Below are 14593 nucleotides of genomic sequence, written 5' to 3'. Positions count from 1 at the left end.
TTTAAAAAAAAAAAAAAAAAAAAAAAGCTTAGAACTTTACATGAATTGTAACAAATGGAAATTAAAATAATAAAACTAAAAAGCTATAATATTAAAAAAAAATAAAAAAACCATTAAAAAAAAAAAAAAAAAAATGTAAAATAAGAAAAAAATATATAATTAAAACGTTAAAATGTGATATTTATAAGATATTTTCAAATTTTAAATTTATCGCAATTTTTTTTAATATATATACTCCATATTGCATAAAAACGTTTATATTTTATTTATATAAAATTAAAAAAAAAAAAAAAAAATATACATATATACATTATAAAAGGTTTTTTAATAACTTTTATAAATATATATATATAACAAGTAAATATGTTAAATAATTGAATCAAATCTTTTTTATTTTCTTATTTCACAAAAAAAGAGACATTAATAACATAAAAAATATATTTAAAAAACATATATGAATTATGTTTCTATTTTTTTTTATCTTCCTTCTCATATAAAATATTTCAATACTATATATAATTATATATATTTTCTTAACGTTTTATTAAAAAGTATTATTTTTTTTTTTTTTATTTTTCCATTCTTAAATAATAGGTAGCCCAATTCGTTTTCTTTGACGCATTTTTATACGTTAACCTTTGTATAGGAATATATTCAACGTTTTTATATTTCATTAAATATTTCCTATTTTGATAGTAAAATTTTTTTGCACTTTCTGGATATGGTTCTAGTGTGTAATTAATATGAGGAGGATAAGGAGAAGAATAAGAATATGTATTGTTTGACGTTTTAATTATATCATATTCTTTTGACTTGGTTTTTTTATTTGGTAATTTTTTCCAATTATTTCCATAAAAATTCATTTTATATAAATCACTATAGGGATCATTTATTTTCCTGTTTATATTATTTATATTTTTTTTCCTTGAATAATGACGATAATTTCTTTTAACATTTAAGATAAAATAATTATTTATTATCTTATACATTTTTTAAATCTATATATGAATATGTTTTTTATTCCTTGTAATTCATCCTTTTATATTATTTTAATTTCTATTTCTTTTCTTTTTTTTTCTTCCTTTTCTTTTTTTCTTTCTTCTCCTCTTTCTTTTATTTTCTTTCTTTTGTTTTTATTTATACAATTTTTTATCAAACTCTAAAATATATAATAAAAAAGTTATCTTAAATACTTAAAGTATCTATTTTATTTATTAAAAGAAATTTTCACATTTTTCAACTGGATATTTTATTTTTTCAATTTTGTTTATTAATTATTTTATGAATATATATACAGTTTTGTTTTTAATATAAATATATATTTTGAATATACTGGAAAATATAAGAATCAATAAAATAAAGAAAAAAAAATTATATATAAAGTTATAAAAAAATAAAAAGAAATTTTTCAAATGTATGATAAGAAAAATTCAGAAAATTAGGACTATCGAAAAACAATTATATATTTTAAGATTATGAAGAAAAAATAAAAAGAAAAATTACTAAAATAATATTGTATAAATTTATGTTTTTTAAGAAAATTTTCACAATTTTTAATTAGTAAAATTAAAATTTCAAAATATATATATCTTAACATAATTTTTGTGATTTCTTCCTTTTCCTTATTTTTTATAATTTTTTTTTTTAATTAAAAAAGTATGAAAGCACGTGCAATTTTTCATACTTCTATTTTGTAAAGTGAATTTAATTTCTATGAGAAAAAAAAAAAAAAAAAGATATAGACGTTGATTTTTCATAATAGATATTTCTCATTATGATTTACTTTATATAAGATAAAAGATATATTATACAAATGTGCTTTCTTTTTTTTTTTTTATAACTTTTAAAGGGTTTCGAGGTTCTAATAAATGTTTAATTTTTATTGAATTTTTTTTAAGAAACGGTATTTTCGTGTATATGCGTATATATGCATTTATAAGAGAGTATGTTGCATACATATTTTATTACTTAAAAATATTTTGTTTTACCAACTTTATATTTTTAATTTTAAAATTACAAGAAAATGAAAAATAGATATATGGATAATTGTTAATTATAAATGTACAACCAAAAAAAATTAAAGCGAAAAATATAAATAGGAAAATATTTAATTCTAAAGCTTTTTATTTGTAAATAGTTAACTTTGGTTACCTAATTAAAAAAAAAAAAAAATGTATATTTTTTATAATTTTGATATTTTTTTCGTAATAAAGTTGTGGAAATTCGATAAATTTAGTAGAACAACAATAATGTAATATTCAATTTAAAAAATAAAAAAACTAGTTTCTTATAAATTAAAGATTTATTCCATTTATATCTTGAACGTGGTGTTATTAAAAAAAAAAAAAAAAAAAAAAAAAAAAACAAAAAAAAAAAAATTAAAATATGAAAAAAAAACTATAAGAGGAAAATAAATTAATGATAAAAATAAATAAGGCTATATTAAATGTTAATATTTTATAAAATAAAAATATTCCTAATTATTTTGAATACAATATAAAAAATTAACGAATTATTAATATATTCTTCTCACTAATATATAGATACCTGAAAATTTTAAGAATTGACATAAACCCACATTTTGATAAGGAAATGTCACAGACAATTTTTAAAAAAAAAAAAAAAAAAAAAAAAAAAAAAATATTTTGTTGCAATTATATTTTAATTTTTAATTTCATATCAAAAATTTATTGAATACAACTTGTATTTCTATTTATAAGAATAGATTCTTGGAAAAAACTTTTTGGAACTCAAGTGATTCAACTATACTTATTTATAAAGAACATCATAAAGTAATGAAAAAATTAAATAAAAAAAAAAAAAAAAAAAAAAAAAAAAAAAATTAAATTTATATAAAAAGTGTATTGATATGAATTTTACAATAAACTGTATATCAATTTATTAGTAACCTACTAATGAATTGTATTAAATATAAATATTTATTGGTTGTAATAATTTTTATTAATATTTCTTAAGTTAAATCTTTTTAATTTTATTTAATATTTAATATATATATATATATTTTTTTTTCTAATATTTTTTATTACATTTATATCTAAAGATATTTTAAAAATACATTACAAAATATACAAAAAAAGTATAAAAGTTAAAAACATATTGGAAATTGATACATTTATTTTTATTGTAGGAAAAAACAGTTGAAACAACAACTCACAAAATCATAAGAAATATTATTATAAATAAAATAATAAAATATATAATAATTTATGTAAAGACATATATATATATATATATATATATAAAGGTATAAATAAATTTTAAATATTATTGAGACAATATAATAGAAAATATACATTTATTAAAATTTTTATATCTTTTAAAAAATGAAAAAAAAAAAAAAAAGTATTAATATTTTGTTTATTTTATTTTTAAGATTATATTTTATTATTAAAATTGTTCATGTTTCAATTTAATTTTTAGGGTTGTAAATTTTTATAGAGTATAAGATTTTTTAATAAAATAATGAATTATGTAAAAGATAAAACATCATTTTTTTTTAAAAAAAAAACAAGTAAAAGCGAGAATAGGAATGAAATGGACATTTTTTCTACTGATAAGAATAAATATGAACACAATTTGAATGCAAGCAGTAGAAGCACAGAATTAAAATCAGAAAAGATTAAAAATAATTCATATCATAAAGAAAAAAAATGCACTAATACCTTAATTATTAAAGATAAAAACAACGATGAAAATTGTATGAAAAAAAATTTATCAAACAATCAAATAAAATTTATTGACAGGAATAATAGATCTTTTGGAAAAATAAGTACAGTGATAGATAATAATGGAAAAGAAAATAAAATAAATGAAAATGCACTGAAAGGTAAAAATAACAATATGCTTTTTAAATATAAAAATTATTATATAAATTATTATGAAAGGTGCATTAATATAAAAGAATTAAAAAAAAAATACGAAGAAAATCCTAATTATGCGAAAATTTATACATTCAATGATGATATAATTATTGCAGAAAAAAGTGTATTAAATTTGTTATCATCTTATAAAAAATTGAAATTAATTAATTATAACTCAGACAAAAAAGAAACAAAAAATAATAACACAGATAATGCAATTAATACTAACAAAAATACAAATATATTTAATTTAAACGATAACAATAGAAATGATTTATATAAAATCTGTGCATATAATTTAAATGATGGTAATGCATATAATGTGGATAATATAAATAATTTAAATAAAAATAAAGAAAAGAATGCAGATAAAAATAATATAAACTATTTGAAAAAAAGTAATGTTATTAATGTAACTGAATGTAATATAAATAATTTATATAAGAATAATAAAAATGATTCACATAATAATAATATAAATAATTTGAATAAAAGCAATATTATTAATGCAACTAATTGTAATATTAATAACTTAAGTAAGCATAGTGTAAATAATGTACATAATAATTTAGATAATTTAAATAGTACAAATGATATATATGAAAACAATTGTATAAATAATGAATTCAAAAAAAATAATGTATTTAGTTCTCACGGCTATATATATTATTATATGAACAATTTTGATATATTTAGTAAAAATTTACTTAAGGTTTATTTAATAGATAATAATATTAAAAGTCAATATGATGAAAAAGGAAAAGTTGACAACAGATATCATAGTAACAACAACAACAACAACAATAATTATAATAATATTAACAGTAATAATATAATTAATATTAATAATAATAATAACAATAATAATATTAACAGAAATAATATTAACAGTAATAATATTAACAGTAATAATATTAACAGAAATAATATTAACAGAAATAATATTAACAGTAATAATATTAACAGAAATAATATTAACAGAAATAATATTAACAGAAATAATATTAACAGAAATAATATTAACAGAAATAATATTAGCAGAAATAATATTAACAATAATAATAATAATAATAAAGAAAAAAAGAGTATTACTGAATATAACCACATATTAAAAAAAAAAAATAATAGAAGGTCTCTCATTAATAAAAAAAATAATAAATTAATCAAAAGAAAAAAAAAAATATATAAATTTAATATACTTAATAAAAGAACAATAAATTATAGCCGTACTTTTCACAATTCTAAGTTTAAGTATATTTTCCCAAATATTCTAAAAATTAATTACAGTGAATCATATAAAAAAAAAAAAGAATTGAAAAAAAAAAATAAAAAGGATAAAAATAATCATAATGAATTCTCAAATAAATTTAAAAATAATATTAAAGGCATATTTCCTGTATGCGATGTTTTAACAAACACATGCATTTTATTGGATGAAAAAGGGAAAACAAATGTTAACAAGGAAATATCAAAAAATAAGTTTGCAATTTTACACGAAGATGATCCAACAAAAAAAGTAGATAATGAAATAAAAAAAAAACTAAAAGTAAGAAAATCAGATATAGAGGAATATAGAATAAAATTAGATGACATAAAGAAAATTTTACAAATAGAAATTAAAAAAAATGAATTTATTCAAACAAAAAAATTAGAATATTATTGTAATGTTTACCATAATATGAAGGAAAAATTGAAATATGAAAAAAGAACTTTAAATATATTAGAAGAACAATATTTAGATGAAGGAAGAAAAAGTTCGCAAATAATGTTGAATACATTTGAAAATATTCATAAAAAAAAAATGGAATCTTATGAAGAAAAATTATTAGATTACAATAATTATGTATCTCATAGAATAATGAAAAATAATTTAGATAATTTAATAGAACAAACAAGTAAAAATAATACAAAAGTATTCTTAGAAAAAGATATGAATGCAAAAGATGTAAAAAATAAAAAATTAAATGATACATTAAATAAAAGGTTAACACATAGAAGAGGAAAATTATATATGGATAGAATAAAATTAGAAAATAAAAAAAAAAAGTTAGAAGAAAACCAAATAAAATTAGAAGATGAAAGAAAAAAATTAAACTTCGAAATAAAAATGTTAGATGAAGATAATAGAAAATTAGAAGATGAAAGAAAAAAGTTAGAAGAAGATAAAATAAAATTAGAAGATGAAAAAAGAAAACTAGATTTAGAAATAAAAAAAAAGTTAGAAGATGAAAGAAGAAAATTAAATGAAGAAACAAAAAAAAAATTAGATGAAGATAAAATAAAACTAGAAGATGAAAGAAGAAAATTAAAAGAAGAAACAAAAAAAAAATTAGATGATATAATAAAACTAGAAAACGAAAGAAAAAAATTAGACTTGAAAATAAAAAAAAATTTAGAAGATGAAAGAATAAAATTAGATTTAGAAATAAAAAAAAAATTAGATGAAGATAAAATAAAACCAGAAGATGAAAGAAGAAAATTAGATGAAGATAAAATAAAATTAGAAGATGAAAAAAGAAAACTAGAAGATGAAAGAAGAAAATTAAAAGAAGAAACAAAAAAAAAATTTGATGATATAATAAAACTAGAAAACGAAAGAAAAAAAATAGACTTGAAAATAAAAAAAAATTTAGAAGATGAAAGAATAAAATTAGATTTAGAAATAAAAAAAAAGTTAGAAGAGGATAAAATAAAACTAGAAGATGAAAGAAAAAAGTTAGAAGAAAATAAAATAAAACTAAAAGATGAAAGAAAAAATTTAGACTTCGAAATAAAAAAAAAGTTAGAAGATGAAAGAAGAAAATTAGACTTCGAAATAAAAAAAAAGTTAGATGAAGATAAAATAAAACTAGAAGATGAAAGAAAAAAATTAGATGAAGATAAAATAAAATTAGAAGATGAAAAAAGAAAACTAGAAGATGAAAGAAGAAAATTAAAAGAAGAAACAAAAAAAAAATTAGATGATATAATAAAACTAGAAAACGAAAGAAAAAAATTAGACTTGGAAATAAAAAAAAAGTTAGAAGATGAAAGAATAAAATTAGATTTAGAAATAAAAAAAAAGTTAGAAGAGGATAAAATAAAACTAGAAGATGAAAGAAAAAAATTAGATGAAGATAAAATAAAACTAGAAGATAAAAGAAAAAAATTAGAATTAGAAATAAAAAAAAAGTTAGAAGAAGATAAAATAAAACTAGAAGATGAAAAAAAAAAAATAGACTTAGAAATAAAAAAAATGATGATAGATGAAAAAAGAAAAATGCATTTAGAAATAAAAAAAAAGTTAGTAGATGAAAGAAAAATATTAGATTTAGAAATAAAAAAAAAGTTAGAAGAAGATAAAATAAAACTAGAAGATGAAAAAAAAAAATTAGACTTCGAAATAAAAAAAATGATGATAGATGAAAAAAGAAAAATGCATTTAGAAATAAAAAAAAAGTTAGAAGATGAAAGAAAAATATTAGAATTAGAAATAAAAAAAAAGTTAGATGCAGATAAAATAAAACTAGAAGATGAAAGAAAAAAATTAGATTTAAAAATAAAAAAAAAGTTAGATGAAGATAAAATAAAACTAGAAGATGAAAGAAAAAAATTAGAAAGTATAAGAATAAAAGTTAACGAATTAAAAAATAGTCTAGATGATGAAGCAAAAAGGCTAAGCGAAGAAAATAAAATTCTCAGTAAAGAAAAAATAAAATTAGAAAGTGAAAACAAAAAATTAGAAGAAGAAAAAAAAAAATTAGATGAAGAAAAAAAACATTTTTATTTGCGAATAAAAGAAGTAGCAAATCAAAAAAAAATAATAGTATCTAAAAAAGGTAGGAAAGTTTTAAATAAAAATAGAAAAAGAGTAAAATATAAAAAAATAAATTTTGATAAAATAATTAAAGTAAAATTTTCACATGAAAATAAAAAATTACATATAAAAAAAAACCAATTAAAAGAGCAATTAATAGGAGAACTAAAAAATAAAATTGAAAGTGAAAAAAATATTTTAAAATGTGAAAGAAAAAAAATAGACGATGAAAAAGAAAAGTTGGTTGAAGAAAAAAAGAAGTTGGATATAGAAAAAAAAAATATATATGAAGAAGGTAGAAAAATAGAAAAACCAGAATTAAAAAAAAAAATAGAAGAATACGAAAAAGAAACAAATGTAGTTATCAAAATTAAAAATAATGAAAAAGATATAGAAAAGAAAATAACGAATGAAACTGAAAATAATAATGAAGTTGAAAGAAAAAAGGTAGAAAATGAAATTAAAAATGTTATTAAAGATGAAAAAAAAATAGACTTGAATATTAAAGATAATAATGAAAAAAATGAAAAACAAAAAGTAGTAAACGAAAATAAAAATTTTATTAAAGATGAAAAAAAAATAGACTTAGATATTAAATATAATGAAAAAATTGAAGAAGAAAAAGTAGTAAACGAAATTAAAAATAATATAAAAGATGAAAAAAAAATAGACTTAGATATTAAATATAATGAAAAAATTGAAGACGAAAAAGTAATAAATGAAATTAAAAATGATATAAAAGATGAAAAAAAAATAGACTTAGATATCAAAGATAATAATGAACAAATTGAAGAACAAAAAGTAGTGAATAATATTAAAAATGACATTAGAGCTGAAGTAAAAAGAGACTTCGACATTAAAGATAATAAAAATGTTGAAAGAAAAAAGGTAGAAAATGAAATTAAAAATGATATTAAAGATGAAAAAAAAATAGACTTAAATATTAAAGACAATAATGAACAAAATGAAGAAGAAAAAGTAGTAAATGAAATTAAAAATGATATAAAAGATGAAGAAAAAATAGACTTAAATATTAAAGATAATGAACAAATTGAAGAACATAAAGTAGTAAACGAAATTAAAAACAATATAAAAGATGAAAAAAAAATAGACTTAAATATTAAAGATAATAATGAACAAAATGAAAAACAAAAAGCATTAAATGAAATTAAAAAAGTTATTAAAGATGAAAAAAAAATAGACTTAAATATTAAAGATAATGAACAAATTGAGGAACAAAAAGTAGTAAATGAAATTAAAAATGATATAAAAGATAAAAAAGAAATAAATCTGAATATTAAATATAGTGAAAAAAAAGTAATAAATGAAATTAAAAATAATGAAAATGTTGAAACAAAATTAGACATTGATATTAAGGATAAAATAAAAATTGAAAAAAAAAACATAATTGATGAAGTTAAAAATAATGAAAAATATGAAATAGAAAAAATAGTGCATGAGATTAAAAGCAATATAACAAATGAAAAAGTAAGTGATGAAATTAAAAATAATATAAAATATAAGGAAATAAAATATAATGAAATTATGTGTAATGTAAAAAACGAAGAGAAAAATCTAAATATGAATATTAAAAGTAATATAAAGAATGATGAAAATAAAAAAAATATTGAAGTTCAAAACAATACAAAAAATGAAAAAATATTTTTTGAAAGAAAAGATAAGAAAAATGAAAAAAAAATAATTAGTGAAATTAAAACTAGTAAAAATTTTGATGAAAAAAAAAATAATATATGTGATAAAATTAAGCATAATACAAAAGAAGAAATAAAGAAAAATGTAGATGATGAAATGAAAAAAAATGTAAAATATGAAAAAAATGAAAATAGGGAAGTTAATGAAATTAAAAATAATTTAAAAAATGAAGAAAGAAAAAGAGATGATGAAAATAAAAATAATTTAGAAGAAAAAATAAAAAAGGTTGATCACTTAAATAAAAGTAGTGGACAAAATGAAGAGAACAAAATATATGGAGAAATTAAAAATAATGTAAAGGAAAATAACAAAATTGAAAGCAATACAGAAGATAAAGAACAAAAAAAAGAAGACAAGGATGATATTAAAAGCATTTCAAAGAATGAAGAAAAACAAAATACATATAATGAAATAAAAAAAAAAAGTATAGAAGAAGTAAATATACCATATATAGAAAATTTAATATTTCCTTCTGATGTTAAGCTAATATACGGATGCTTATCTAAGATAAAAAATAAAGAACATATAAAAGTGAAAAATAATTCCACTGCATTATTTAATAAAAATTTATATAGTGTTGTTATATTGTATTATGAATTTTATTATTATAATAGTGTTAGTAATTTTAAAGTTGATTTAAATTTTTATGAAATCAATAATGACTTAATTTGTTTAATAGATGAACTTTTCAGCATACATAATGTAAATTTAGAAAAGAAATTTAATAATAGTACAGATGAAAAATTAGAAAAATTTGATGAATATCTATTAGATTATAAAGCTTTAGAGGGTGATAAAAATGTTTTATTTTTGGATTTTCAAAAGATGAAAATGAATTATTGTTTTGTAGAAATTGATATGATATTTAGTGATTACAAAAAAAAGAATTTATTACAAGAAAATATTGTTAAAGATAGTAATGATAATAATAACTCATCATTTATAAATGATAATAAAAAAGGAAAAAAAAAAAAAATATCTAAAAAAGTAGAAATAAATGAAAAAAAAGATGTTATGAATATTTTTTTAGAAAAGGAGCGAGTTAAAAATGATATAAAGAAAAACATTATTGAGAAAAAAAATAGTTTAGAAGAAAACATTATAGATAATATAGATGGTATTGAAAAAGAACCTTTACCAATAAAAAATACAGATTATATAAAAGAAGATAGAAAAATATCCTTTAATTTTTTATATAAGGAACAACCATATAAAGCTTTATTATTAAAAAGAAAATTGAATATAAGTTCTTCCGATGAATTAGATGAAAAAGAACAAAATAATTTAAAAGACAAATTAAATAATTCAACAAATAATATCATAATCAAAAATAATAATTATGATAAATTTAATAAAAATAAAGTAGGTAGTAATAATGAAATAGCAAAAATGAAAAGTAATGATGTTATTGTAATCGATTCACCTCAACCTGCAAAACCATTATACATACCAAAAGAATTATTAAATATAACCTCTATGCTGAGTTCTCAAACATTATCAATTCATAATATAAAATCTTTAAATCAAGTTAAATTCTTTTACGGATATAGTAAAACTAAGAAAGATTTATATAATTATTGTTATTCATACTTATTACATTTTATAAACGGATTTGATATATTTCCTGTTGAAGGATTCAAATTTCGACCTATTATTATTGATGGGGCTAATGTATGTGCAAAATTAATAAATGAAAAAAGTTTTAATTTTTATGACAACAATTTAACAACAATTTATGATTGTTATTTGTTACATGAAGCATATTTATTTTTTAAGAAAAAAAAAGTAGAAGATATCATTATAGTATTAAATCCTGTAACAAAAAAAGGGAATGAATATTTTTTAAGGAATAAAAAATTATTCAATTATTCATACCTTGAGCATTTGATTAATTTAAATGTTATATTAATAAGTAATGAAAAATATTATCATAATTGTAACGGAGAAATAATTAAACAAAGAACATACGATGATGTTCTAATATTACAAATAGCTTCTTATAGAAGTATGAACAAAAAAAAAAAAAAAAATAAAAAATAAAATAAAATAATTATAATAGCATCTATATTTTTACTAATATTCTATTATTATAAAACTTTAATAAATATCACTTTTTTTTTAACTTATTTTGTAGATGGTTGTGTTATCTCAAATGACAATTTTACAGACATAAAGAAAGATGAATCATATAAAGAAATAAAAGATATTATATCTTATTATGTAGTTAAGCATAATTATGATAAACAGAAAGGCTTCTTTCTAGAAGTAACAAAAAAACCATTAAAATATATATTAAATGCATTGTTTCAAAAACTTACATAATTATTTTTTTTTCCTAAATTCTTCAAATTTTTGTTTTAATTTCACTTCTTAAATAATTATGTTATTATTCTTTTTAATTTCTTTATCTTTTAAAATATTAATAATTATTGTTTCACTAATATTTATTATATTTAATTTTAAGTTAAGCAATGTTTTTATTCAATACAATATTTTTTTTTTTTTTTTTTGTATATAATCAAAAACTATTCTTTCTTTTTTTTTCTTTTTCTTTTAAAATAAAATGAGAAAATACTTATTTTATAAACATATTTTAATATATAAAAACTTTTTAAATTTAACTACTTAATTTCTTTAATTTTTCTTTATTAATATTCATTTAAAGTACAAATCTAAGGATAATATTCTTTCTTATTTTAAAGAATATATGAATGAAATTAAAAATTATTTTTTAATTCCCTTAATTTATCTAAAATCTTTATTTCATCATTTGTATTAAATTTATTTATATAATATTGTGTCCTAAAAAATGGGTTTATTAAATTTTCTTCTTCTACTGTTGATGGAACTGAATGCTTTTTATTTCTAATTTTTTGTTCAACCTCTTTCAATTTATTTCTCATGTATTCATTGTCTTTTTCTATGGTTAAAGCAAACCTATATTTTTTTTTTTTATAAATAATTAGAATATGAAAAAGTAAATAAATTAACTTAAAAGGTAATAATTATTTGATAAACAGATAAAAATTTTAATTAGAAAAACATAGGATATTAATATAATAAAAACATAAAATTATGTATATTATAGCAAACATAAATATATATATATATATATATATTTTTATTTTTACTTTAAATTATTGAAAGTATACTCATGACCACAATAAATTAATGTTTCTTTTCTCAAGCTTTTTATTTTTTCTATATTTCTGAACATATCTTTTGCACTTCCTTCAAAAAATCTGCCACAACCAGCTATAAATAGGGTATCCCCAGTAAATAAAATAGGTTTATAATTTACATCTTCTTTTTCATTTTTATCTACTTTATAAACATAATATAATATATGCCCCTTTGTATGACATGGCGCATGAATAGCCTTAATAATTAATTCTCCTAATATAAAAAAAAAAAAAAAAAAAAAAAATGGTTTTATATTATTATGTTTCTTTATTTTTTTTTTTTTTTCAAATGAAGAATCAAATAAAAAAAAAAATAAAACATATTTTTTTATTTATTATATATTAGTGAAACTCAATTTAAATTTTTTTTATTTGCCTAAATGTATAATTTGCTCATCATAAATTTTCTGATTTACTCCTGGAGTTGGTTCATATGCAGATCCAACCACTTTTATATTTTCTTTTAAGTTTCTTATATATACATTTCCTCCTTTAAAAATAAATATAAGAAAACATTATGAAAAAATTAAAGGGAAGATAATTTAGAAAAAAAAAAAAAATATAAGTACATTTATTTTTTAACCTGAATGATCTATATGATGATGTGTACACAAAACATATTCCAATTCAACATTTAAATTTTCTATCTTTCTCAAAACCTTAATTTTAAAAAAAAAAAAAAAAAGAAAAAATTAAATATATAGAAAATGAAAAAAGACACGATAATAAAGTGTAAAAAGGAAAAGTTTTACTTTTTCTGGTTCAGCTGGATCTACGCATGCTGCTTTTCTTGTTATTCTGTGAATAGAAATTAATTTTATAAAATATGTTCCTTATAAATATATATTTTATTTTGCATTAACTGTACATGTTTATTTTTCGTTTTTTTTATATATTCAAATTGTATTACTCATCAATTATAATGTAGGAAAAGTTATCACTTAAAACAGGAACAACATGTATTTCAGCACTTGGCTAATATAAAAAAAAGATAAAAAAAATCAAAAGGTTGCATAATTTACAATATTCTATATATTATTATAGGATATATATTCAATTCTATAAATAGATTATCTATATTCTTCTAAAGTATTTAATAATATTTTTGTTGCATTAAGCGCACATAGATATGAAGGTAAATTAAAAAAAAAATTATAGATAAAAAACTTCTTTATAAAAATTATCTTTATATATATTTTCTATGATTTTAATAAAATAAATAAAAAAGATTAGAATAATGTTTTTATATTAAACTTTAGTGAAAATATTATACCTTCATTTTCATAAGAATGGAAAAGAGATATATTTCAATTATATAAAAAAAAAAAAAAAAAAATTTCTATTTAAATATATTATAAATTTGTCCTGAAAAATAAATAAAAATTCAAAATTGTAAAATTTTATTTATCCTTGATAAATTAAAAATAAAAAAGAAAAGAATGGAAGAAGAAATGGAGTTACAATAAGTATTCTATGAAATATATATATTTAAAAAAAAAAAAAAAAAGAGAAGAACATTTTTTGTTTTTCTTTAACAAAAAAATAAGAATTTCATATAAAATTATATTAAAAATAATAAAAAACAAAAGTTAATAATTTTAATATTCCCAGAATAAAGAAAATAAATTAAGAATATATAAAGATAAAAAAAAAAATATTAAGTATATTTATCATACTTTAACCTAATTTTTTTCTAACATACATAAGCTCTTATTAAATAAAGAGAAGAAATTTCATATAAGAATATTTATATTGAAATATTAAATTATAGTTTTATAATGAAAAAAAAATAAAAAAGTTCCAATAAAAAAAAAATATATATATTATACAGAGTGTACAAAAAAGATATAAATTTTAAATAATAGTTAAAGTTTTTTTTTATATAAAAAAAATTAATTTAATATTTTTAAATATAAATGAAATGATCTTTTTAATAAATAATAGAATATAAATATAAATAAATTTCTCTTTGTTTATATTTGAATATCTTTTCCTTTTAAGAAAATTTTTAAACCTATTTT

General features: G+C 16.8%; 3 protein-coding genes across 3 annotated transcripts; 1 reads left to right on the top strand and 2 right to left on the bottom strand.

Moving 5' to 3' along the window:
- Positions 1 to 569: 569 nt before the first annotated feature.
- PGAL8A_00057200 (conserved Plasmodium protein, unknown function) lies at positions 570 to 989 on the bottom strand (the record flags this gene model as incomplete). The annotated part of the gene is made up of 1 exon (XM_028674597.1): positions 570 to 989. The coding sequence occupies one exon, from the start codon at positions 987 to 989 to the stop codon at positions 570 to 572; it is 420 nt and encodes a 139-aa protein (XP_028530934.1).
- A 2494-nt stretch (positions 990 to 3483) lies between these two features.
- PGAL8A_00057100 (conserved Plasmodium protein, unknown function) lies at positions 3484 to 11712 on the top strand (the record flags this gene model as incomplete). Its single annotated transcript, XM_028674596.1, has 2 exons — positions 3484 to 11395; positions 11525 to 11712. 2 exons carry the CDS (start codon positions 3484 to 3486, stop codon positions 11710 to 11712), a joined length of 8100 nt encoding a protein of 2699 aa, XP_028530933.1.
- Positions 11713 to 12107: 395 nt separating this feature from the next.
- On the bottom strand, positions 12108 to 13851 carry PGAL8A_00057000 (cytosolic glyoxalase II, putative; the record flags this gene model as incomplete). The annotated part of the gene is made up of 7 exons (XM_028674595.1): positions 12108 to 12327; positions 12522 to 12786; positions 12949 to 13062; positions 13156 to 13231; positions 13325 to 13370; positions 13483 to 13547; positions 13846 to 13851. The coding sequence occupies 7 exons, from the start codon at positions 13849 to 13851 to the stop codon at positions 12108 to 12110; spliced, it is 792 nt and encodes a 263-aa protein (XP_028530932.1).
- Between the last annotated feature and the right edge of the window lie 742 nt (positions 13852 to 14593).

The sequence above is a fragment of the Plasmodium gallinaceum genome (assembly GCF_900005855.1).
Source record: "Plasmodium gallinaceum strain 8A genome assembly, contig: PGAL8A_v1_42, whole genome shotgun sequence".
Taxonomy (NCBI): domain Eukaryota; phylum Apicomplexa; class Aconoidasida; order Haemosporida; family Plasmodiidae; genus Plasmodium; species Plasmodium gallinaceum.
This window is presented reverse-complemented; position numbering and strand designations above follow the sequence as displayed.